The sequence below is a fragment of the Mauremys mutica genome, chromosome 7 (genome assembly GCF_020497125.1).
Source record: "Mauremys mutica isolate MM-2020 ecotype Southern chromosome 7, ASM2049712v1, whole genome shotgun sequence".
NCBI lineage: Eukaryota > Metazoa > Chordata > Testudines > Geoemydidae > Mauremys > Mauremys mutica.
Window position 1 is genome coordinate 102,384,439 of NC_059078.1, and position 23,819 is coordinate 102,408,257.

A 23,819-nucleotide genomic window follows, 5' to 3' on the forward strand; every position below is an offset into this window, starting at 1 on the left:
AAGAAACAACAGGAAGAATAGTAAGAAGCCAATATGACTGTATCAGGAGCTCTTTAATGACCTGAAAATCAAAAAGGAATCCTACAAAATTTGGAAACATGGACAAATTACTTAAGAGGAGTACAAAAGAACCGCACAAGCATATAGGGACAAAATCAGAATGGTTAAGGCACAAAATGAGTTACACCTAGCAAGGAACATAAAAGGCAATAAAAAAGGTTCTTTAAATACAGTAGGAATGAGAAAGATGCAGGAAGTGTAGATCTTTTACTTAGAAGGGAAAGCGAGCTAATAACTGATGACATCAAGAAGGCAGAGGTGTTTAATGCCCATTTTGCTTCAGTCTTCACTAAAAAGGTTAATAGTGATCAAATACACAAAACAAATAATATTAAACAATAAGAGGAAAGAAATGCAAGCCAAAATAGGGAAAGAACAGGTTAAAGAATATTTAGATAAATTAGATATCTTGCAGTTAGCAGGGATTGACAAAATTCATTCTAGGGAATTTAAGGAACTAGCTGAAGCAATCTCAGAAGTGATAGCAATTATCTTTGAGAATTTGTGGAGGACAGGTGAGGTCACAGAGGACTGGAGAAGGGCAAACATAATGCCTTTCTTTAAAAAGGGGAACAAAGAGGATCCAGAGAATTACAGACCAGTCCGCTTAACTTTGATACTTTGAAAGATACTGAAACAAATTATGAAGCAATCAATTTGTAAGAGAATAATAAAAATATATGAATGGTCATACTGATCAAACCAATGGTCTATCTAGCTCAGTATCCCACTTTTGAGGGGATGAACAGAATAGGGTAATTATCAAGTGATCCATCCCGTCATCCAGTCTCAGCTACTGGCAGTCAGAGGTTAATGGACATCCAGAGCATGGGGGTGCCTCCCTGACCATCTTGACTAATAGCCATTGATGGACCTATCTTCCATAAACTTATCTAATTCCTTTTTTAACCCAGTTAAACAACATCCCCTGGCAATTAGTTCCACAGGTTAACTGTGTGTTGTGTGAAGAAGTACTTCCTTATGTTTGTTTTAAATCTGCTATCTATTAATTTCATTGGGTAATCCCTGGTTATTGTGTTAAGTGAAGGGGTAAATAACACTTTCTTATTCACTTTCTCCACAGCATTCATGATTTTATAAACCTCCATCATATTCCCCCTCCATTATCTCTTTTCTAAGTTGAACAATCCCAATCTTTTTAATCTCTCCTCATAGGAAGCTGTTCCACACTCTCTAATCATTTTTGTTGCCTTTCTTCATGCCTTTTCCAATCCTAATATATCTTTTTAGAGATGGGGTAACCAGAACCACACGCAGTATTCAAGGTGTGAGCATATCATTGATTTATACAGTGGAATTATGATATTTTCTGTCTTACTATCTATCCCTTTCCTAATGGTTCCCAACTTTCTGTTAGCTTTTTTGACTGCCACTGCACATTGAGCAGATGTTTGAAGAGTACTATCCATGATAACTCCAATAGGGTAATAAGGAATAACCAGCAAGGATTTGTCAAGAACATATCTTGCCAAATCAATCTAATTTCCTTCTTTGACAGGGTTACTGGATAATGGGGAAGCAGATGTAATACATCTTGATTTTAAAAAGATTTCTGACACAGCACCAGAAGACATTCTCATAAGCAAACTAGGGAAATGTGGTCTAGAAGAAATTATAATAAGGACACAGTGCACAACTGGTGCACAACTTGTTGAAAGACTGTACTCAAAGAGTGGGTTATCAACAGTTTGCTGTCAAACTGGGAAGGTGTATGTAGTAGGATCTCACAAGGGTCAGTCTTGGGTTTGGTACTGTTCAATATTTTCATTAGTGACTTGGATAATGGAGTGAAAAGTACACTTATTAAACCTGTAAATGGCATCAAGCTAGGAGGGGTTGCAAGCACTCTAGAGGACAGGATTAGAATTCAAAACTACCTTGACAAACTGGAGAATTGGTCTGAAGTCAACAAGATGAAATTCAATAAAGATAAATGCAAAGTATTTGACTTAGAAAGAAAAAAATTAAATGCACAACTACAAAATGGGGAATAACTGGGCAGGTGTCAGTACTGCTGAAAATGATCTGGGGGTTACAGTGGATCATAAATTGAAGATGAGTCAACAATGTGAAAAAGGCTAATATCATTCTGGGGTATATTAACAGGAGTGTTGTATGAAAGACATCGGAAGTAATTGTCCTGCTCTATTTGGCACTGGGTGAGGTCTCAGCTCGAGTACTGTGCCCGATTTTGTTGCCATGCTTTAGGAAAGGTATGGTCAAATTGGAGAGAATCCAGAGGAGAGCAACAAAAATGACAAAAGAAGTTTAGAAAACGTCCTACAAGGAAAGGTTGAAAAAATTGGGCATGTTTAGTCTTGAGCTCAGGTCTCCTGTCCGTCTTCTTATAACAGTCTTCAAATATGTTAAGGGATGTTATAAAGAGGATGGTGATCAATTGTTCTCCATGTCCACTGAAGGTTCTCCATGTCCACTCCAGCACAAGGAGTAATGGGGTTATTCTGCAGCAACGGAGATTTACGTAAATATCAGGAAACAACTTTCTAACTATAAGGGTAATGAAGCTCTGGAATAGGCTTCCCAAGGAAGGTTGTGGAATCCCATCATTGGAGGTTTTTAAGAACAGGCTGGACAAACATCTGTCAGGAATAGTGTAGGTTTTCTTGGTCTTCACTCAGCACAGGGGGCTGGACTTCTATGATATTGAGTGGTCAATTGCAAATACATTACCTCTGAGTGGAATGCAATGCTTCATAACAATTCAATAAAACCATTCAGAACAGAAAATGGACAATAACTTATCCATCTGAGATTACAGGAGAGTTTATGATAAGAAGAATTTAATTAGCCAATAGAATTTTGGCTAGGGTTCTTGAGCACCTTTAGGTATGTCTACACTGCAAATGAAGGTGTGATTGATTGTAGCACAAGTAGGCATACCCATGCTAGCTTTAATCAAACTAGAATGGGTAACAATAGCAAAGACATGCAACACAGGTTTCAGCATGGGTTAACTACTCAAATACAAGCCTGCCAGGGAGCATGAGTATCACGGTATGGACTGTGGTTGCTAGCCCATGCTGCCATGTCTACACTACTATTGTCACCAATGTTTGCTAGATTAAAGCTAACATGGGTATACCTACCCATGCCACATCTTCACTTGAAGTGTAGACATTCCCTTTGAGTGTAATGGGAATAGTCAGGTCCTTGGTTCTAATTCAACACATGGCAACTCCAGCAGCAGAGTGCCCACTAACACTGTGTATTGATTCAGAGGGTACTGAATCAAAACCACTTCCTGCAGCACCATTAAGGCTGTGTCTACACTTAAACCACTACAGCGACAAAGCTGCAATGCTGCAGCTGCACTGCTGTAGCACTTCAGCATAGCCACTCACCACAGTGATGGGAGGGGTTCTCCTGTTACTGTAATTAATCCACCTCCCCAAGAGGCAGTAGCTAGGTGGTCACCCTAGCAATGTCTATACTTGGGGTTAGGGTCAGCTTAACCATGTTGCTCAGGGGAATGGATTTTTCACACCCTTGAGTGACACAGCTGGGTTGATTTAACTTTTTAGTATAAACCTGGCCTGAGAATTCCTTAGAAGTGCCCCATCGAAGTACTTCCTAGGATTAACCCTGTTTTCCTTATGAGACCATAGCTCATTTCTTATGGAAATGGATCCTCACTTTACAATACAACAGTGCAAAAGGAGGTCTAACACTCTCAAAAAGAATACCAAAAGAAAAACAGGTCAGGAAACTCATAAGAACATAAGAATGGCCATACTGGGTCAGACGAATGGTCCATCTAGCCTTCCAACAGTATCATGTCTTCCAACAGTGGCCAATGCCAGGTGCCCCAGAGGGAATGAACAGAACAGGAAATCATCAAGTGATCCATCCCCTGTTGCCCGGTCTGAGCTTCTGGCAAACAGAGGCTAGGGACACCAATCCTGGCTAATAGCCATTGAATGACCTATCCCCCATGAACTTACCTAGTTCTTTTTTTAACTCTGTTAGTGTCTTGACTTTCACAACATCCTCTGGCAAGGAGTTCCACAGGTTGATTGTGCCTTGTGTGAAGAAATACTTCCTTTTGTTTGTTTTAAACTTGCCGCTTATTAATTTCATGTGGTGACCCCTAGTTCTTGTATTATGAGAAGGAGTAAATAATACTTCCTTTTTCACTTTCTCCACACCAGTCATGATTTTATAGACCTCTATCATATCCCCCCTTAGTCATCTCTTTTCCAAGATGAAATGTCCCAGTCTTATTAATCTCTCCACATATGGAAGCTGTTCCGTACCCTTAATCATTTTTGTTGCCCTTTTCTGAACCTTTTCCAATTCCAATATATGTTTTTTGGGATGGGGCGACCACATCTGCATGCAGTATTCAAGATGTGGGCGTACCAGGGATTTATATAGAGGCAATATGATATTTTATGTCTTATTATCTATCCCTTTCTTAATGATTCCCAACATTCTGTTAGCTTTTTTGACACATTTTTAAAGTAAGAGAAAATGGCACATAACTGTCTCCTGCTGCTACGTAAATATCATCCAAAACTGAGTTGTTCACTGTATCCTTATTTACCTGCTGCATTCTAATGATTTTGAGAAGAGACATACTGTTTACATCAGCCTAAAGCTACAGTTACATAAGTATTCTATCTATTCTAGCTTGAAACAGACTGTATAAAATGACTAGTGATACCCATTTAGCAGCAGAAAAAAACAAAACAAAAAAAGATTTAATGCACCATCTCCGAATACAGTTTTCACCAGATGGTACCTGGTGTCTGTTATCATCAGTGCATAAGATAGACAACATTATCTAGGCAGAATCCATCCATAGTCATATTTGTCAAGGAATATTTCCATAATAAAATATTCGTAGTTGTCAAAAAGATACCATAACATTCAGTACTAGTAAGAAATTAGAATTTTATAACACACAGGTTTATCAAAAACTATATTTTTATACTAGAGTTGCCTGCCATCTAATAAATGCAAGTCTTTAATGTTGTAGTATTACAATGGATACTACCAATTAATATACTGTAATGTAAATTAAAATACAAATATTCAGTGGTATGTCATAAGTGTGAGAAATAATTAACAAAAGTGTATAAAACATTTAGTGCACAAAGACTAAACACTGTTGTGCTGTTGGCTTTGTGAAAAAATATATCCCAAACAGCTGAAATATCTGCATTTCTGTTTCTCTAACAAACAAGCATTCCCAAAGCCCTAAGCAACCATAATGACTGCCTTCAATACTGCACTGATAAGTAATACTGAGATTTAAAGAATAGAAAACATTTTATATTTCTGTTTGCATTGCTGTTGTAGCTGTTTTGGTCCCAGAATAAGAGCGTGACAAGGTGGGAGAGGTAGTAACTTTTATTGGACTTTCTTCGGCTGATGGAAAGGACAAGTTTTCAAGCTTCACAGAGCTCATTCTCAGGTCTGGGGAAGGTAACCAGAGTTGTCCAAGCTAAATACAAGATGGGACAGATTGTTAAGAATGGTTCACACATGTTACAGGAGACCACTTAAAATGAAGTGGACAATTAACACCTCTGCAGTCATAGGACAGTGGAGAGTCAGTAGGCAGCAGGGTGTGTTACAAATTGTTGTAATGGGCCATGTGACAAAGTGGGACTCACCACCACAGCGCCTCCTGCTGGCCGTCCTGGGAATTAGCTCTTGCCCTTTCCAATCCACCTTCAGCTAGTGGTGTCACACCTGCCCTCACTGCTGTCTCCATGCTTTGGACCCGCGTCACTCCCCAGACCACAGTGTCCTCTTCTGGGTAGTGGCAAACTGCAGTCTAGATACTGGCCACTCTCTTCATTGGCAAGTGGGCTGCGGGGGGCACCCAGGCCTGCCCACTACTCTGGGTCCTGAGCCAGGGACCCTATAGCCAGCAGCCATCTACTGCCCTCCTCCAACCTGCTTCCTATTTTCCCTGGGCCACTTCTACTGTAGCCCTAGCACCCTCTCAGCCCCTGTAGCAAGACTCCAGCCTGGCAGTGGTCAGCCAGCAGCTTACCCTCACACTCTGCTGCCCCTGACCAGCACTGCTCTATGGCACTTCTTCAGGCAGCCAGTCCTCCTCCCTTGCCTTCCACAGAGAGACTCCCTACTGCCCTCCTCCACTGCTCAGCAGCCCCTTCTTATATGGGCCAGCCTGGCCCTGATGAGATGTTCCAATAAAGCTTCTCCTGACTGGCTGACACTATAAGCTTTTTCTTCATTGGCTGCCTCCTGGCAGCCTCCCCAGGGTGGCTTTATCCCTTACCTACCAGTGGGCAGCCACCCCACCGCAGGCTAAAAAAAACCAATGTCTCTGGTACCTGGTTTTTAGTGTCTTTTGAAGGAGTTGTGCTGGTTTCCTTTGAGGACAAGGACTGAGAGACTAGATATGGAGCAATCACTTTGTGAAAAGTGTCTGCCCATAGGTGATAAAGTCTTTTATTATTATTCTGTGAGAGTTCATTCGATAGCATACAAGATACACAAACAAGAGAACTCAGGCAGACCCAGCATATCTGCCCCATGGTACTCTTACTGAAAGAATATTAGGACTCATACTCAAACCAGTCACCACCCAAAAGGCCAGTTTACTCCAGGACACAACCAACTTCCCCCAGAAACTCTGCACCTTTAACAACCTCCCTCAGAACACCATCAATATCACCTCCATATACACCATGACAGCATCATTGCCTGCCTTCAATACCCCAAACACGTTGACAAACTCATCCATTTCATCCTCATCCATAACAACTTTACATTTAATAGTAAACACTTTGTCCAAACCATGGTGCCATCAGATGTTGGCTGTGTATGTGTTCCCTCTGTGTACTGCACTGGCTCTGGCCAGATAGCTCAGACAACAGGCTTCAGTCGAACTGCCCAAAAGACCCAAGACTCAGTTTCAGTATCGAAGACACGCAGCCAGGTTTATTGTCAACAAAGCACAGTTTCTAGTATCCTGTAGACTTCACAGGACCAGTAACACATGTACGCCCGTTACAATGGACCAGCTCAGACAGTAGCAGGACTTTCCACTGCCCCCTAGGCTAGACAAAGACACTCTCTCTGAGACTTTATTTTATACACCAATACGAACAAATTACGTATTGCTCCTCTGACATAGTTAGTTACTGCCCCCTGACATGGTTTGTTAACACACCTTACCTTGTACACATTGGCTCGATCAAAACATCTTTATCCATTACACTGGCATCCTGACCTTATCTTTAAGAGAGGTCAACGTGTTCCTGTTATCTTTGGGGAATGTGTGTGTACCATACTTGGCATCAGGGTGTTCTGGGACCACCCTTCTGGAATGTGTTTGTGTGAGTGTCCTGTACCTAGCACTTCTCAGGAATGTGTAGGTTTTTGCAATACCAGCCCTGTTCTTGACAGATTTGGTGAGCTGCACGCAGACAGAGCCTGACTTCTGCTCACAATTTGAATTTTGCTAACTTTGCTTTATATTAGCAGGGCTTGACCACTACTTTAGTGCAGACCTCAGGCCTCATACCGGGCCTCTGATCCAAGGCGTCATGTCTCAGGCTCTCTTTCTACTACACATTGGCACTAGGATGACTACCCAATATGCCACTCTCTTTATGAGTCACCTCAAGGAAGAATTTCTGGAAGAATTTTTGTTCTCTGGACAGATGACCTAAACTCCCTCATAAATTTACACCATAATTTCAACCACCACCCAGCCATCAAACTCTAGAACTCCCACACCAGTATCAAATACCTGGACAGCACAATCAGTTTGAATCATGGGACCCTACAGATAACTAATGACAAGAATCATGGATCACCACCACCACAGATCACCACACTTATCTTCACAGATCCAATAATCACCCCAAACACACTAAGAAATCTGTTACCATCAGATACCACAGAACACATTCCAAGGAGACAGTCCAGAATACACATCTTAACACACTTAAAACTGTGTTCAGTAAACCAGGACACTCCAGCAAAGATGTAGAACACATCATGGAATGGGCCACCCAATACCCCAGGAGAAGGTGCTTCAATACAGGGGTGGGGAAAAGCCCTCAAGGACCACACACAACTAGTTGTCCCCTACTACCTCACTTGGGGTATCATCAAACAATTACAAACTATACTTAATGGGGACCACATCCTAAAAGAAATCTTTCCTGAACCCCACTTCTGGCCTTCAGAACAATCCCCTATCCTCATCAAGCTCATCATTAGAAGCAAGCTCCCCACAGACCAAGATGCACCAATTCAAAGTGGCACCAGGCCCTGCCAGAACAATAGATGCAAAACCTGAAGACATATCTCCACAGCTAAGATGAAAACCCCCTGCAACACACCTTTCAAAATCCAGGGGTCCTACACATGCCTGTCAGAACATGTGTACCTCATCCAGTGCATCAAATGTCCCAATAACAACTATGTGGGTGAAACCACATAATCACTACTCTTTCAAATGAACTCACAGAGAAATATGATAAAAGACAAAAATACCCTATCACTCCTGGGCAAACACCTTTCACAAAGCGATCACTCCATATCTGACCTCTCAGTTCTCATCCTCAACAGAAAACTGTATCACACTTTCAAAAGACAAGCCAGGAAATTTAAATTCATAACTCTGCTAGACACTACAAACAATGGCTTAAGAGATACTGGTTTTATGGCCTATTACAACAATTTGTAACACACCTTGCTGCCTACTAATCCTCCATTGCCCTTCAACTGCAGAGGTGCTAATTGCTCACATCATTTTAAGTGGTCTTCTACAACAACCTGTCTCACCTTGTATTTAGCTTGGACGCTCTGATTACCCTCTCCAAACCTGAGGAAGAGCTCTGTGAAGCTTGAAAGCATGTCCTTTCCACCAACCAAAGGTGGTCCAATAAAAGATACTACCTCACCCACCTTGTCTCTCTCATTTTATATATCTATCTAAAAAAAAATCAAAATTTGCTGAATGAACTACAATTACCCAAATGCCTTTCCATATAGTTATGATTTACAGATTAGAAAACTACTTAAAATAATCATAATATAGAATGTAGAAGTGAAGCAACAATATTGTCATAAAAAAAAAACAGTGTTGAAAATGTCAGGTTTCAGAGTGGCAGCCGTGTTAGTCTGTATCCGCAAAAAGAACAGGAGTACTTCTGGCACCTTATTTTAGAGACTGACAAATTTATTTGAGCATAAGCTTTCGTGTAACTGTAGCCCACGAAAGTTTATGCTCAAATAAATTTGTTAGTCTCTAAGGTGCCACAAGTACTCCTGTTTTTTTAGTGTTGAAAATGTAATTTATGAAAGTCTATTTGGGTTAGTTTAGTACTGAGAAATCAAATCTATCTTTAAGCAGAAGTGATTAGAATGATTCATAAGAACTGATATCTTCTGTACCAGAAGAATGGAATCTACTTTTTTAATTTTGTTGGAGACCACTGTAATTTGATGATGCTTGTCTCTATATATACACAGGAGAAACAGAATTATAAAAATTAGAGCCAGAAAAGACCTATTAGATCATCTAATCTACCCCCATGCCAAAGCAAAATTAAAAGAGAAAAAGTGTTAAAAAGTGGGTTAATTAATGTGTTTCTCTAAAACTAGGAATATTCACTGACATGCAGTTTCACAAATTCCAAGGCCAGAAGGGATCACTGTGATCATCTTGACATCTGATATAACACAGGCTATAGGACTTCCCCAAAATAATTCTTAGAGTATATCTTTTAGAAAAACATCCAATTTTGATTTTTAAATGGTCAGTGTGACATTATGTTCCATATACTTTATTGATATGGATATGACATAACTGAAATGTACTTTATGCAAGATGGCTCATGTAAGGTATCATTGGAAAGGTTGTGATTTATGGACTGTGTTTATCTAATTTGTATGCACATATCATTTTTTGCATCTAAACTGGGAATATCGACCATGTTTCTGTATTTCAAATGTGCTACACTGGATGAGGCCAAGCAATGTTAGTGGCTTATTGAAGGAATGCACACAAGCATAAGGATTACCCCAGGAACTGTGTGCAATAGAAACCTCTCAGAGATAGCTCTACACAATGGAAACTGTTTGATCCAGGTCACAGCAAAAAAAGCTTTCTAGCAAGTGCGGGAAAGATATGAGAGGGACAATGACAAAATGTGGGGGCCACCCCGCTCCCTCTCCCTATAACAACACACCTGAAAACACCTGAGGAACAAAGACTGAACTGTGGGAAGTGATGGTCCCAGGCTGGAAGGATTTTTAGCCTGTGTGAGAAAGCCAAGGCAACTTGTACCTTAAAAATCTGCCAGTCTGTTTATCACTCAGGATGAGAATTTGCTAATTTGTTTCCTACCTATCTAGTGTGTTAAGCTCAGTTTGTGGCTTTTGTTTATTTCCTAATTTATTTACTATTTACTGCTTTGTTGTGTTTTCTATCCCTTTAAACACTTTAAATCTACCTTTTGTAGCTAATAAACTTATTTTGTTTATTATTAAACCCAGTTTATGTAATTTCTAATGGGGGGGAGAAGTCATGCACATCTCTCTTCATATTGAGGAAGAAGGCAGATTTTTTATGGACTCGCGCTGTGCAGATTTTTTTGCAAGACAGTATTATTTTGGGTTTATCTCCCAAAAGGGGTGTGCGCGTGAGTGCTGGAGGAGTCCTCTCACACAGAGCCACTGCAGTTTATGGCTGCAGCTGAGTATGGCCCTACCTGTGTGTGTGTGCTGCAAGAGGCCGGAGAGCCTAATTCAGCGAAACAGGAAGTGGGAACCCAAGCTGGTGGAGCAGGAGAGGCTCAGTGAAATCCCAGTACATCAGGTAGCATCCCAGAAGGGGGTCCAACCCGTCATAGTCAGTGACAAAAAATCCAACACAATATTGTTCCAATGGTTAATTACTCTCTGTTAAAAATGTACACCTTATACGCAGGTACTGGGGTGGGACATTCTATGGCCTGCATTGTGCAAGAGGTTAGACTTTAATATCACAGGGACCATTATGATCTTCTAGTCTGACCTCCTGCACAATGCAGGCCAGTCACCCACCCACTCCTATAACAAACCCCTGACCTATGTCTGAGCTACTGAAGTCCTCAACTTGTGGTTTAAAGAGTTCAAGGTGCAGAGAATCCTCCAGCAAGTGACCCGTGCCCCACACTGTGGAGGAAGGTGAACCCCCGCCTGCCCCACTGCACTGATCATTATTTCCAGAACTTCTTTCTTGGATACAGTAGTTATACAAATTGCATGTCATCTACAAAAGTGATGATTTGCTAATGTAGAAATATCATTTAAACTAACATATCCAAGAGACAACATATCTTGAAATGACATTTCAACATGGCTGCTAAGCAAGTACTAATGGAAGTGGAATACTTGAAGTGAAATATGAATATTGGGCCTACTATTATCTGCATAGCCAAAATATTCCCACCAAAGAAATGCTATTTCATACAAATCACACTAGCTAGACAGTGGAAGCCAATACATTTGTCATGCATATGTAAGCAGAGTCTGAATGAGCTCTCCCCTGACATCTGGTGGTGAGCTGCGGAAAAGGACTTCAGGGGCTGATTTCGTTTGCATGGGCACACCCATCCTGCCTAGCTGATGGGACTGCTTGCCCAAATGGTCACTTTGGCTGCTGTGGGATTCCCAGTCTCTTTGTTATTGGAGCAGGAGTAATAAAGTGTTGTTATACTGGTTATGTGACTCAAGGACAGTAGAACTGTACTTGGCATTTTATGACTGAGGGACTCACCCTCAACTAAGCAGCACTCACTAGGCAAGGGACCTGGGTTCCAAAGCCCAGTGAATTGAAAGAGGTTGGGGACAGGGAGTTGTAGGGCCCTAAACACCCCTTTGAACCTGCCTTTTGTCACTGTGTAATAATGGAACTAAGTTTGATTCAATTAGAAATCTTATTACATGCTGCAGAGCTGAATCACTGATACCTAGGTCTAAGCATTACAACTACTGTGGGCTAGTGGTTCTGATGCAAGAAGACTATCCAGGTGCACCAGCAATGAGGCTCCCCTACTAACAGCTGAAATCACTGAGAGCTGTGTTAAGTAGGGGAGGCCTGAAGACATATTGGTGAGTGGCTAGCAGGACAGCTGGTGGAGAAGCACGGCTAGCAGAGAGGCTAGTGGAGTGGTGTGTCCAGCTGGGTGTCTGGTGGAGAGGGGAGGCAATCAGCCATTGAGGAGTTGAGCAGCAGAGTAAGGTGCCTCCATATCTCCCGCTGCTTACATCCAGGCTGGGAGGTGAACTCTGCAGATGAACTTCTGAATTCTGGGGCTGCACTGACCAAGGACAGCAATTGTGGATTGGGTGACTTTTGGGTTGCTGGACTTAAGACCCTGAGGGGAAAAGGACACTGACAAACTTACTTGGGGGTGGGTCTTTTGCTCATGGTTTGTGTTATGAATCCTGTTTGTGGTGTTTCCCCAAAATAATGCTGCATTGTTTCCCTCCTTTATTAAAAGGCTTTTGCTACACTCAGATTCTGTGCTTGCGAGAGGGGAAGTATTGCCTCTTAGAGGCGCCCAGGCATAGGCGGCGAGTTATATTCCCCCATGGTGCCTGGGCCCCAGCAATATTCAGAGCCCAGGAGCCCAGCTCCACCAATATTTGGGGCAACCCCACCTCCTGCACCTCCCCTGAGTGTCCCCTGGCCCCCTCTGGCTGCCCCCACCTCTCGCTTGCCTTTCCGGGGCCCCGGAGCAGAGAGTCACTGTCTCTTCCGTACAGCTCCATGCTGCCTCCCTGCAGCAACTGCTGCCATAGGGTCCTAGTGCCCCCATCTCAACTGCCAGGGCAGACTGACTGAGCCTGCCCTTCCACCTCAGACCCTTCCCTTTTCTGGAAGGGCCCTCCAGCAGCACAGCCCCCTCACAGTCACTGCTCCTGCCCCATGTTGGGCAAGGAGGCAGCCCCATCCCTCACCCCCAGTGAGGCTGCCGTCAGGGGCAACAGCGGGGAGAAGGCGCATACAGCACCCCCTGGCACCCACCACAGGGGAGGTGAGGGAGCCCTAGGAGCACATGCAGTGAGTGTGCTGCTGGGGGGGCGGGAAAGGGGGGGACTCCTCCCCCAGAGCTTGCTGCTGCTGGCAGGGAAAGGGTTGGGGGGAGTCGTCCTCTCTGGCCCCTGTCCCGCAGCAGCCTGCCTGCACCCCAAACTCATCTCCAGCCCTGCCCTACCCCAGAGCCCACTCCAGAGCCCAGCCAGAGCTTTCATCCCCCCACTGCACCCTCAACCCTAGCCCTGAGCCCCTCCAGCACCCCAAACACCTTATCCCCAGTCCCAGCCAGAGTCCTCAACCCTCTGCCCCAGCCCTGAGCCTCTCTAAAACCCCAATACCCCCAACCCCAGACAGAGCCCTCACCCCCACACCCCTTCTCTTGCCCTGAGCCCCTCCCACACCCCAAACCCCTCATCTGCATCTACACCCCACAGCGCTCACCGCTGCACCCCCTTCCATCCCCAAACTCCCTTCCAGAGCCTGCACCCTGCACCCCAATCCCCTGCCCCAGTCTAGGGTCTGCAGTCCAGACCTCCTCCCGTACCCAAACTCCCTCCCTTAGCCTTGGGCAGGTGGGGAGCAGAGTTTGGGTGGGGCGGAGTTTGGGCAGGGGTGGGTTCTGGGCACCACCAAAATTTCTACAAACCTGCCACCCCTGCGCCCAGAGGGGTGGTATGTAATTGTCCCAGGTCACTGGGTGGGGGCTTGAGCTGGTTTTGCTTTGTGTTATTGAAAAGGAACCCCTAGATACTGAACTCAGCACTTGTTGCTGCCAACTCTGATGGGCAGAAGGGTTACACATATAATACATATTTTACATGGTTTAGTGTTTTTGGTTTCTGTATGTTAAGCCATGCTAAATTACTGAATCCATATATACAGAAATATTTCATATGTGATAAATGTAGCTTTCAAAGAATATACTTGCTTAAATTTCAAACTCTCTCATTCTGTTAAGATTCTTCAGTCCAACTGTTCATCTAAAAGCATTCCAGGTCACTTTACCCATTTTTTTGATGATGCAAGTTAGGTAGATATATAATTACTCAGTTTGTATAGGATCTTTGGACATGCAATTTTGTGGGTACAATTTTAGAGGTCACTTTTGAAAATGTATTTGTCATCATTAAATTTCTGTGCAACAAATATTTGCTATAAAACAAGAAGCTAACATTGGTTATATTTAGCTACTTTGCTATACAGTATTAATCTTGACTAGAGCATTACATGGAAAAAGTCAAAGTCTGCTAGGACTTCTGGGGGAAAAAATTAAGTACTTACCAAGCTCCACTGGCAGCCTTTTTATAGGATTTCTTTCTAAAAGTAAAGTTTTCAATTGCCTTTGTAATAAAACAAAAATAGTAACAATTGTAAAAACAAAATTAAAGTGCATTGTTAAAACACAAAAACAGGTCACTTTTTTTTGTTTGTTAATTTTTCTTGCCTTTGTTTTCTACCACACTAATGATATCTGAAGGAAATGGGATACTTCCCCATAGATACATCAATGCTCAACCATGGCTTGTGTATCTCAGTGGTTCAAGGTCTCATGGCCTGATGTCTGCTTTCAAATGTAAGCTATTGTTGCATACCATTTCAATATTTTATGTTGTTTCCTGCTTTTTTTTTTTAAACTGATTATTATTGGTAGCGCCACCTACTATTAAGGTTGTCTGACACTTCCATAATAAGATGTGGTTTTCAATTGGGTTATAACTTTGCCAAAATTTAAACAGACACGTACAGGCAACCTTAATACTGGTGTTTCCTAACGTCTGAGTGCTTGACTTTGCAACCTTAATAACATTCTTTTAACTTAGATATTATATACAAACAAAACTAAGTTTCTTAGACTACTTTTTTTTCAAAAAGACAAGGCATTATCAGTACTCTATTTTCAGTGGGTTTTCCCTTACAAAATTGACACCAGAAATTTGATAAAAACAGTTTCTGAAACATGGAAGTAATTTCTTTTGAAGTCTGATGAATGGAAATGATAGAACTAAATTATATTGTTAAGATACGACAAAACAAAAAGAAGTTTGGTGGTTTCAACACCACCTTTGTTTATCTCTTTTAAAAAAGTTTTAATTTATCATATGCATTTTTGGAGTCCCTTAATTTTAAAGAAAAATAAATTAAAACTTGTACATATCATACCCTTTTACGCATTATTTTGTTTAATCAGCATATTCAGTTCAGTTAAAGACAATCACGTACTGTACTCCTAACTGATCCATGATTTCCTATGATTATTCACTCAGGGCCTAATCCAAAACCCACTAAAGATAATGTAAAGACTCCGACTGGCACCAGTATGCTTTGGATCAGAAATAGACTTCCTTAGTATGTATGAATCCATTAAAATGATTAGAACAGAACAGAATACAATTACATGGATATAGTTGTTTTCCATATTTCCCATCAAATATGGAAAACAATGAGCTTGTGATACGGCATCCAGAATCATTGGCAGTATTTGACCCAACCTCAGTTTAACCATGCAAGACGCTCCCACTTTCGAAAATAAAAATAATTAATTTCTTAAAACAACATTAAAAGGTCAGTGTTACAACTTAATCCAGGAAACATAATGAAATCAATTAAACAAACAAAAAAATCAAAACTCTTATAACAGAAGACAATACGGTGTGTAATGAAATGCTAAACTGTATTATATTGTTCAGTCGCTAAGTATATTATACCATTCATCATTAAGTGGTGCTATGTGTAACATACCTCACTTGAGAATATAACAGCTATACCATGCCTTGCATTAAAGTATCTTAAAGAGAACACATTTTCATATCTCTCTCTAGGATGGAAGGTCTGTTACCAGTCCATAGCTGGCACATGAAAGGGTGCACCCTGAATCCATCCATATGTAACATCTGTTTGATTTTGGTATGCACTTCCAAGCTTGTTAGCTTAAACTAGAAGCTTAATTTTTTTATATGTGAAAATTCCTCAATGTTATCATCAAAAGATGTTATATAACAGGTTAGAGACAGCATTCTCTTTGAAATTAAAACGGCCGCCAAGTCTTAAGGATTTACTATAAGGCCTGGTTTTGTGATGCATGGTCACAAGGATAATTAGTATCACTTTTGGTTTACACTTTGTTTAATTGATTTCTGAGGTTCTCTGCTCCTTGTGAGATGAAAAAAATTGAACTCCCTCACAACATAAAGCCAGATTTTGCGAGTTGAGAAGATCCTGGACCCAATGGAAGGGCTGAATACATCCATAAAGTGTTGATGAAATTATTAGTTTTTACACTGTGAAAACTAAAAACTAAATCTAAAATTGGTTTTGGTCACACAGATTTTTAGTGAAATGGTAGTAAATGAACTGCTTGGTGTTAATATTTATAAATTGAAATCATTATAATTTTTAATCCTCCACTTTATTGTTCATACATGCAATATTATCTCCCTCTAAACCATTACCTTTCAGTGATTGATCTGCCTCACTGACATATGCAACATACAAAGTAATATGAGAAACTGTCATACTTGCTTTAAATTTTACCAGGTTTTTTTTAAGTCATTCAGTATGATAATCTAAAAGCTACAGTATTTCACTGTATTTATTCTTTCTAGATTGCTGTATTATTTCTTAATCTCAAACACTAGCTACTGCACATAGCCCTGAATAAATGGACTGTGAGCATGGGAAGCCCAAAGGGTTAGTGAAGGATAAAATCTTCCCTCCTGCTCCTACAGTGGCCTTTCCTGCAGCTACTCTTCCCAAAGATGAGAGTTTCACTTACTGGATCCACTCAGCATACCCTCGCCTCTCAATTGGGGCATGCAGAGCAACAGCTGAGATTACAGTCTCATGTGACTTCTCTATGCATGTCATCCAGATAACCTCCAATAAATAATCCTCCAACAAAAGTAGTAAATCAAAGCCTGATATTCTTGAAAAATGAGAAAAAAAGGAACAAAAATTGTGAAAGCAAACTTTAAAGCCATCTTTGTAAATCACAGAGAAAATTTAATGGGAAATTGGAATCTTTTCAAGTTTCCAGTAAAATAACCTTTCCCATAACCATGTGTCTCAGTGGTTGTTGTGACCTGCCAGGACTAGCTGTTGAAGCCCCTACACTGCTTGCCTCCATGTCGTGGTACATCTGGCACACTATTGACACCCTAAGGGTTTGGTGTACTCTGGCACCGATCAGCAACAATAATTACAACAAACTCTACTCTAATATGGGGTAAGGATTAAATGAAACACTACTAATGCAGTGGAATGCACAGTAATATCTCTGAATGTTTTATGCTGGGAGTTTTTGAAAAGTTAGCACTAGTGCGTGGTATATTACTTATATAAAGATACATGCACATACAGAGAGTTTACTAATCTCAAGACTCAAACGGAGATGTGTACACTGATGCATGGCAAATTTACATGACAGAAAATACTATTAATCCTGTCTTTTTAAAAAAGTTATAATTTAAAAAAGGTACAAAACTTGACAATTTTCAGATTCATCGACTCATTTTTCGGATCATAAATTGATGATATAATGCTATATAAATCACATACAATAAATTATGTTAAAATACCATTAAGCATCTTGTTTAAACAAAAAAGCCACGAAACTATATTTTCCCTTTGGAAAATTCTCCAACATCTCACTATTTTCAGAAGTTGCCTTTTCCCCAATAACTACAGTGTGGAAGCTAGGATTCCTTTTTGACCATAATAAGCAAACTCTTATTTAGCCCAATGTTTCTTTTAATACAGAGATGAATTTAGTTTTTTGTTCATGCCAATTTCATTGGTTTAATATTGCCCAAACTGTGGTCTTTGGCCTTTTCCACCACTAATACCTCAGCAAGTGACAAGGTATCACACTAGTTATCTCATACATGGAACTACTACAATGGTATTCTCACTGCACTCATGACTTCCTGCCACCGTAATCATTCATTTCAGTATCTAGCTGTCAGGTTTATTTTTGTGTCCCTGCTCCACAGTACTCTTATGTCTCACCATGATTTACTTAGTTTATTTGATTGCTAATCCATTTTCACATGACCCAAATTAGGATTTGAAACTATGGGCTTGATTTATCTCTCAATTTCCTCCTCCTCACAGCAGCGTAAACCAAACTCAATGGAAGTCAATAGAATTAAAATGGTGTAAAATTGAAATGAAAGGGGAATCAGGCCATATGCCTCTGGAGGTAAAAGGGTTTGTGTACTAGTTAGTTGTACTTGCTCATTTAGTTGAGCGTTATTAAATACAATTCTTGCTTACTGTTCTTCAGTTCTGACGTCAATATTGAACTAACCTGCATAAAAGTCTGAGAATAAGAAAATTACATTAGAGACAAATAGAGGAAGAATCATTTTTTGTTATATTATCAATACAAGAAATGCCTTACTTGTGACATCCAATTCCAGGGGGAAGAGTTTTAATTTTGTTATACCGGAGATCCAGCCAAACAAGATTTGGCAGCTGCTGAAATAAATCCTTAGGAATTATGACTAAAGCATTTCCTTCCAGATGCAAATGCTAATGTAGAAAAAATAAATATGTTTTAAAACCAGAATTAAAGTAGAATGCCTGTTCTCTTGGCATGAAGAACATTACTGTGAAAACCCCAGTAAACTGAACTATAAACTATTCTAAAAATTACATTTTCATAAAACCATGAAGGAGATGATTGGTACAATCAGTTATATAAATTACTCAAATAAATCATTTATTTAATTAAGTACTAGTTTTTAGAAAGCAGAGGGGAAAGAATCATAGCTAAGAGTCTGTAGATTTTCCACTAAATTTAATGAGAGCAGTACTGGGCCCTTAATTGGTGCCTACAAAATTTAAGTCAAGTGTATAATTAACAGAGTTACTCACAGCAATTTACTCACTTTAAGGTTGGGTAATTTGTATATTTCCTCAGTAAGATGCTGAAGTTTTTTCCTACTCAAATCTAGACTATTTGAAGGAGTAGATAGTGTATCTTCAACTGCCTTCCTAATATCTTTTGATGGACTGGAACCAGATAGGTGTCTCTTTTTCTGATCTTCATTCTCTAAGTAATCACCACCACCACAAGACTCTTCAGAAAGGCTTTCATCCATTTGTTAGCAAACCTAAAATACTGACCCCATAATGCAAACTGATCGTCTGAAGGTAAGTAAAAAGCTGAGAACAAAAAATAATAATAATAATAAAGAACATACATAAGACAGGTTTCTTTTTTTGTGATATTTATTCCCCACATCCTCACTAGTGCTATGTGATACTTTAGATCATCAGAAAATAATGAAATTATTCTATATTTTTATATACATTTAAAGGTAACAAAGGAAAAAAAACCATTGGGTTCATGTCTCTCTCATAGCTGCACCCTTTATATCCTTCTCCCATACCTTTCCTTATATTTTGAATGTGTTCACATTTCCCATGCACCACATGATCTCCATCTCCTCCAATGCCTTCTCAAAATACATTTCAAAGCTGAGTACAGTACCTTGTTTTCAGGGATGGTACTTGCACCTTAGTAAGTATATAGTAGCTGTTTCCCAGTGCCCTCTGTCCCCTCCAACTTTCCCTCCTCCCTCTGCCAACACCTACTTCTCCCTTTCTTACTAGTTCTAACTACCACAAAGCCATAAGCATTACAGGGTGCTCAAAATCCCTAAATGCCTGATGTGTACCTATTTTTCTCTTTCAGGTGGCGGAGGGTACTTCCTAGTCCATCTCAAATAGACCCAGAACTCAGTGGACTTCTCTGCTTAAATTACTTCATCTGTAAATTGGGAATAATAATGCTCACTCATCTTTGTACAGATTTTCAAGGGCCGTGAATGAAAAAATATTATATAAGTGCAATGTGATGTTATATAAAATTGTTTCCAACATCCTATGACTAACTGCAGGAACATCTTAAGTATTTCTCTTTAACTTCTTTAAAAATCTGTGGATATACAAGGCCTGATCCAATCCTGTTGATTTTAAGAGGAGAAACATGATCCAGTGACTAGAGTGCTAGCCTGAGACTTAGTAGACTAGGGTACAATTCTCTGGTCTGTCACAGAAGTCCTCTGTGACCTTGGGCAAGTCACTTGGGCAAATTTTCAAAGGTGTTCAGCCACCAAAAGAGGCAGATAGACACCTACTGGGATTTTCAAAAGTGCCTAGCCAGGTTAGGTCCCTCTTTTGAAAATCCCATTAGCGCCTATCTTCATCTTTAGGCACCTAAGCACCTTTGAAAATCTGTCCTAAGTCTGTGCCTTAGTTCCTCGTCTGTAAAATAGGGATAATAATACTTTCCTACCTCACAGGGCCTGTGTCAGGGGTGGGGATGATAATAATGCTTTAAATGACTGGGAAGTGCTCATATACTATAGTGATGGCAGCAAAATAAGTGCCTAAGACAATGAGAGATGGGTTGACCCTATAGTAAAAGTCCAGCAAAGGGATACAACTTAACTCTGTGTATATACAGTTCTTCGTAGAGCCTGACATTATATGTTGGTAATAATAGAATTATTTTATGAGAACAACTTTTAACAAAATTTTTGTGATAAAATTGTTTCTGTACTTTTTTCCTGAAGCCACAGTTACATTATACACTGCAGTTTGGTTTAGGTTAATTTAAATAATTTTGTTTGCCTAAAACAGGTTTTAAATATTCATGTATAAATTCCTGGAATTTTTATAATTGTAAACAATTTATCATTTAGAACATTTGTTTACAACATTATGTAGCCTCAAAGTTGAGTGTTTTGATTTAAAGAAAAACAAACAAGCTTAAAAAAATCTCAAAGCTTTTCCTTGTGCCTCTCCTGTTCCTCAAATGTCTGTGGCAATATTACATCATCTCCCATTTCTTATTTTGTTTGCTTGTTTGTTATTTTGTTTATGCATTCTTATTGCCATTGCAAAGTTGCTTGTATGTAGCTGTAAAGCAATACTAACTGATAGTTACAACAATACAAACCAAAAACCAGATCCTGCAAAACATGTATGCGTTTAACTTTATTGATTTGAGTAGTCCCATTGAAAGGAAATTAGCTAAGCATGTACGTGTTTTAAGGACTGAGGCCTACGTATCTGAACTGTGTAACTTTTTTCCAACTTCCGCTCCTTAGAAAAAAAAATATGAAAAAGGCAAGATAACAATTATAATGCCCCTCACCTAGAAATGCCACAAGCCTCACTCACAGATTCATCTGAAAGTTTCCATTTCTTGTAATGAAGGATTTTGCGATGAGATTTAATAGATCATTTAAAAAAAAGTCTCATACAGAGCCCTTATTTGTCTCCTTACTCCAAATACAGGCACAGAAACACGGATGAACTTATTCTCCTCTCACAGGGGTAAAAATCAGGACTAACTCCACTGGAGTCAGCAGAAGCACACAGCTGTAAAACTGGTGTAAAGTGAGACCAGACAAGAATCAGGCCCAGGGAGTTATAAGCAATACTGGCTTTTAAATTCACAAAAATCCTGACACTGTAGCAGTTTAAGCTGACCTACACCAGGACAATATTACCTCTGAGGTTTTAATAATTCATTTGTTAAACTGCGACCCTGAACTCAGCCCCAGCCAGTAAGGAGTCTCTCCTTCCATGCAGGGCCAGGACTTGCCCCATTAGGACTGGTTTCCTCCCTGGGTTCCCACCTTTTAAATTACCCGCTGCAGAGCGGACCCACTGGCACAGGGACACCAATGTCACCCTATAAATATCATCACCTTGGGAAACAGAAGTCGCCAAACGAATTCCGCAGGGATGTTTTGTTGGCCTGACGTTATTTTGGGGGACAGGCAGCACAGCGTCCCAGGAGACTTTGTTCGCCCTACAGAAGATCCGGGAATGGGGAGAGGTATGCGGGGGGGGGGGCATGACTGCAACAGGGCTGCAAACCACCACACGGGCCTGCGGGCTCCCCACGGAGGAGTGGGGCAGATTCCCCACCAGCAGCAGGCTCCTCCCCCGCCAGCCCAGCCTGCTCCCCTCACCCCGCGGAGCATCTTCCTGCCCCCTTCTCCCCAGAGCGCCCTCCTCCCCCGATTCCGGCCCGGGGAGCTCTTACCAGCCGCCGCCCCCGACCGCGAGCGGTCCCGGCTCCCCGGCTTCTTCTTTGTGCCGGGACCAAAGTGCAACAAACAGGCCCGGGCGGCAGCCGCAGTCTCCATAGCAACAGCCAAGCGGCTACCACCGGCCTAGGGCCCCGGAGCTGGGCTCAGGCGCACAATGGGGACTCGCATCCCAGCCCCCACAACCCTCCCCCCCATCCAGAGCCCGCACAGCCAGCGCTAACCCTCCCGCGTGCCCCACAGACCACCTCCCCTGCCCAAACCCCACAAATCCCCCCTCCACCCAGCCCCCCCAACCTCCCTGTGCCCCACCAATCCCCCCTCCACCCAGCCCCCCCAACCTCCCTGTGCCCCACAAACCACATCCCCTGCCCAAACCCCACAAATCCCCCCTCCACCCAGCCCCCCCAACCTCCCTGTGCCCCACAAACCACCTCCCCTGCCCAAACCCCACAAATCCCCCCCACCCAGCCCCCCAACCTCCCTGTGCCCCACAAACTACTTCCCCTGCCCAAACCCCACCAATCCCCCCTCCACCCAGCCCCCCCAACCTCCCTGTGCCCCACAAACCACCTCCCCTGCCCAAACCCCACAAATCCCCCCCACCCAGACCCCCAACCTCCCTGTGCCCCACAAACTACTTCCCCTGCCCAAACCCCACCAATCCCCCCTCCACCCAGCCCCCCCAACCTCCCTGTACCCCACAAACTATCTCCCCTACCCAAACCCCACAAATCCCCCCTCCACCCAGCCCCCCAACCTCCCTGTGCCCCACCAACTACCTCCCCTGCCCAAACCCCACCAATCCCCCCTCCACCCAGCCCCCCAACCTCCCTGTGCCCCACAAACTACCTCCTCTGCCCAAACCCCACAAATCCCCCTCCACCCAGCCCCCCCAACCTCCCTGTGCCCCACCAACTACCTCCCCTGCCCAAACCCCACCAATCCCCCCTCCACCCAGCCACCCCAACCTCCCTGTGCCCCACAAACCACCTCCCCTGCCCAAACCCCACAAATCCCCCCTCCCCCGACCCCCCCAACCTCCCTGTACCCCACAAACTACCTCCCCTGCCCAAACCCCACCAACCCCCTCCACCCAGCCCCCGCAACCTCCCTGTGCCCCACCAACTACGTCCCCTGCCCAAACCCCACCAATCCCCCTCCACCCAGCCCCCCAACCTCTCTGTGCCCCACAGACCACCTCCCCTGCCCAAACCCCACAAATCCCCCCCACCCAGACCCCCCCAACCTCCCTGTACCCCACAAACTACCTCCCCTGCCCAAACCCCACCAATCCCCCTCCACCCAGACCCCCCAACCTCCCTGTGGCCCACAAACTACCTCCCCTGCCCAAACCCCACCAATCCCCCCTCCACCCAGCCACCCCAACCTCCCCTGCCCAAACCCCACAACTCCCCCCCCACCCAGACCCCACCCAGCCACCCCAACCCTCCCTGTGGCCCACCAATTCCCCCTCCACCCAGACCCCACCCAGCCACCCCAACCCTCCCTGTGCCCCACAAACTACCTCCCCTGCCCAAACCCCACAAATCCCCCCTCCACTCAGACCCCCCCAACCTCCCTGTGCCCCACAAACTACCTCCCCTGCCCAAACTCCACAAATCCCC

General features: G+C 42.5%; 1 protein-coding gene across 9 annotated transcripts in view; it reads right to left on the reverse strand.

Annotated features, from left to right (window-relative positions):
* Positions 1 to 22,310, reverse strand: part of LRRC27 (leucine rich repeat containing 27) — a 66,885-nt gene extending 44,575 nt beyond the window's left edge. For 3 of the 9 annotated variants that reach the window (XM_045024433.1, XM_045024434.1, XM_045024428.1), the window contains exons 1-8: positions 22,188 to 22,242; positions 21,288 to 21,522; positions 19,804 to 19,895; positions 19,012 to 19,288; positions 18,522 to 18,652; positions 18,429 to 18,440; positions 16,896 to 17,045; positions 14,405 to 14,463 (exon numbers count right to left, since the gene is read on the reverse strand). In XM_045024433.1, the coding sequence (XP_044880368.1) occupies positions 14,405 to 14,463; positions 16,896 to 17,045; positions 18,429 to 18,440; positions 18,522 to 18,652; positions 19,012 to 19,224 (565 nt within the window). In that variant the 5' untranslated portion in view covers positions 19,225 to 19,288; positions 19,804 to 19,895; positions 21,288 to 21,522; positions 22,188 to 22,242. Of the gene's footprint in view, positions 1 to 14,404; positions 14,464 to 16,895; positions 17,046 to 18,428; positions 18,441 to 18,521; positions 18,653 to 19,011; positions 19,289 to 19,803; positions 19,896 to 21,287; positions 21,523 to 22,187 lie in introns of all 9 variants that reach the window. The other 6 variants (XM_045024437.1, XM_045024436.1, XM_045024431.1 and 3 more) reach the window with 5 other exon arrangements.
* Between the last annotated feature and the right edge of the window lie 1,509 nt (positions 22,311 to 23,819).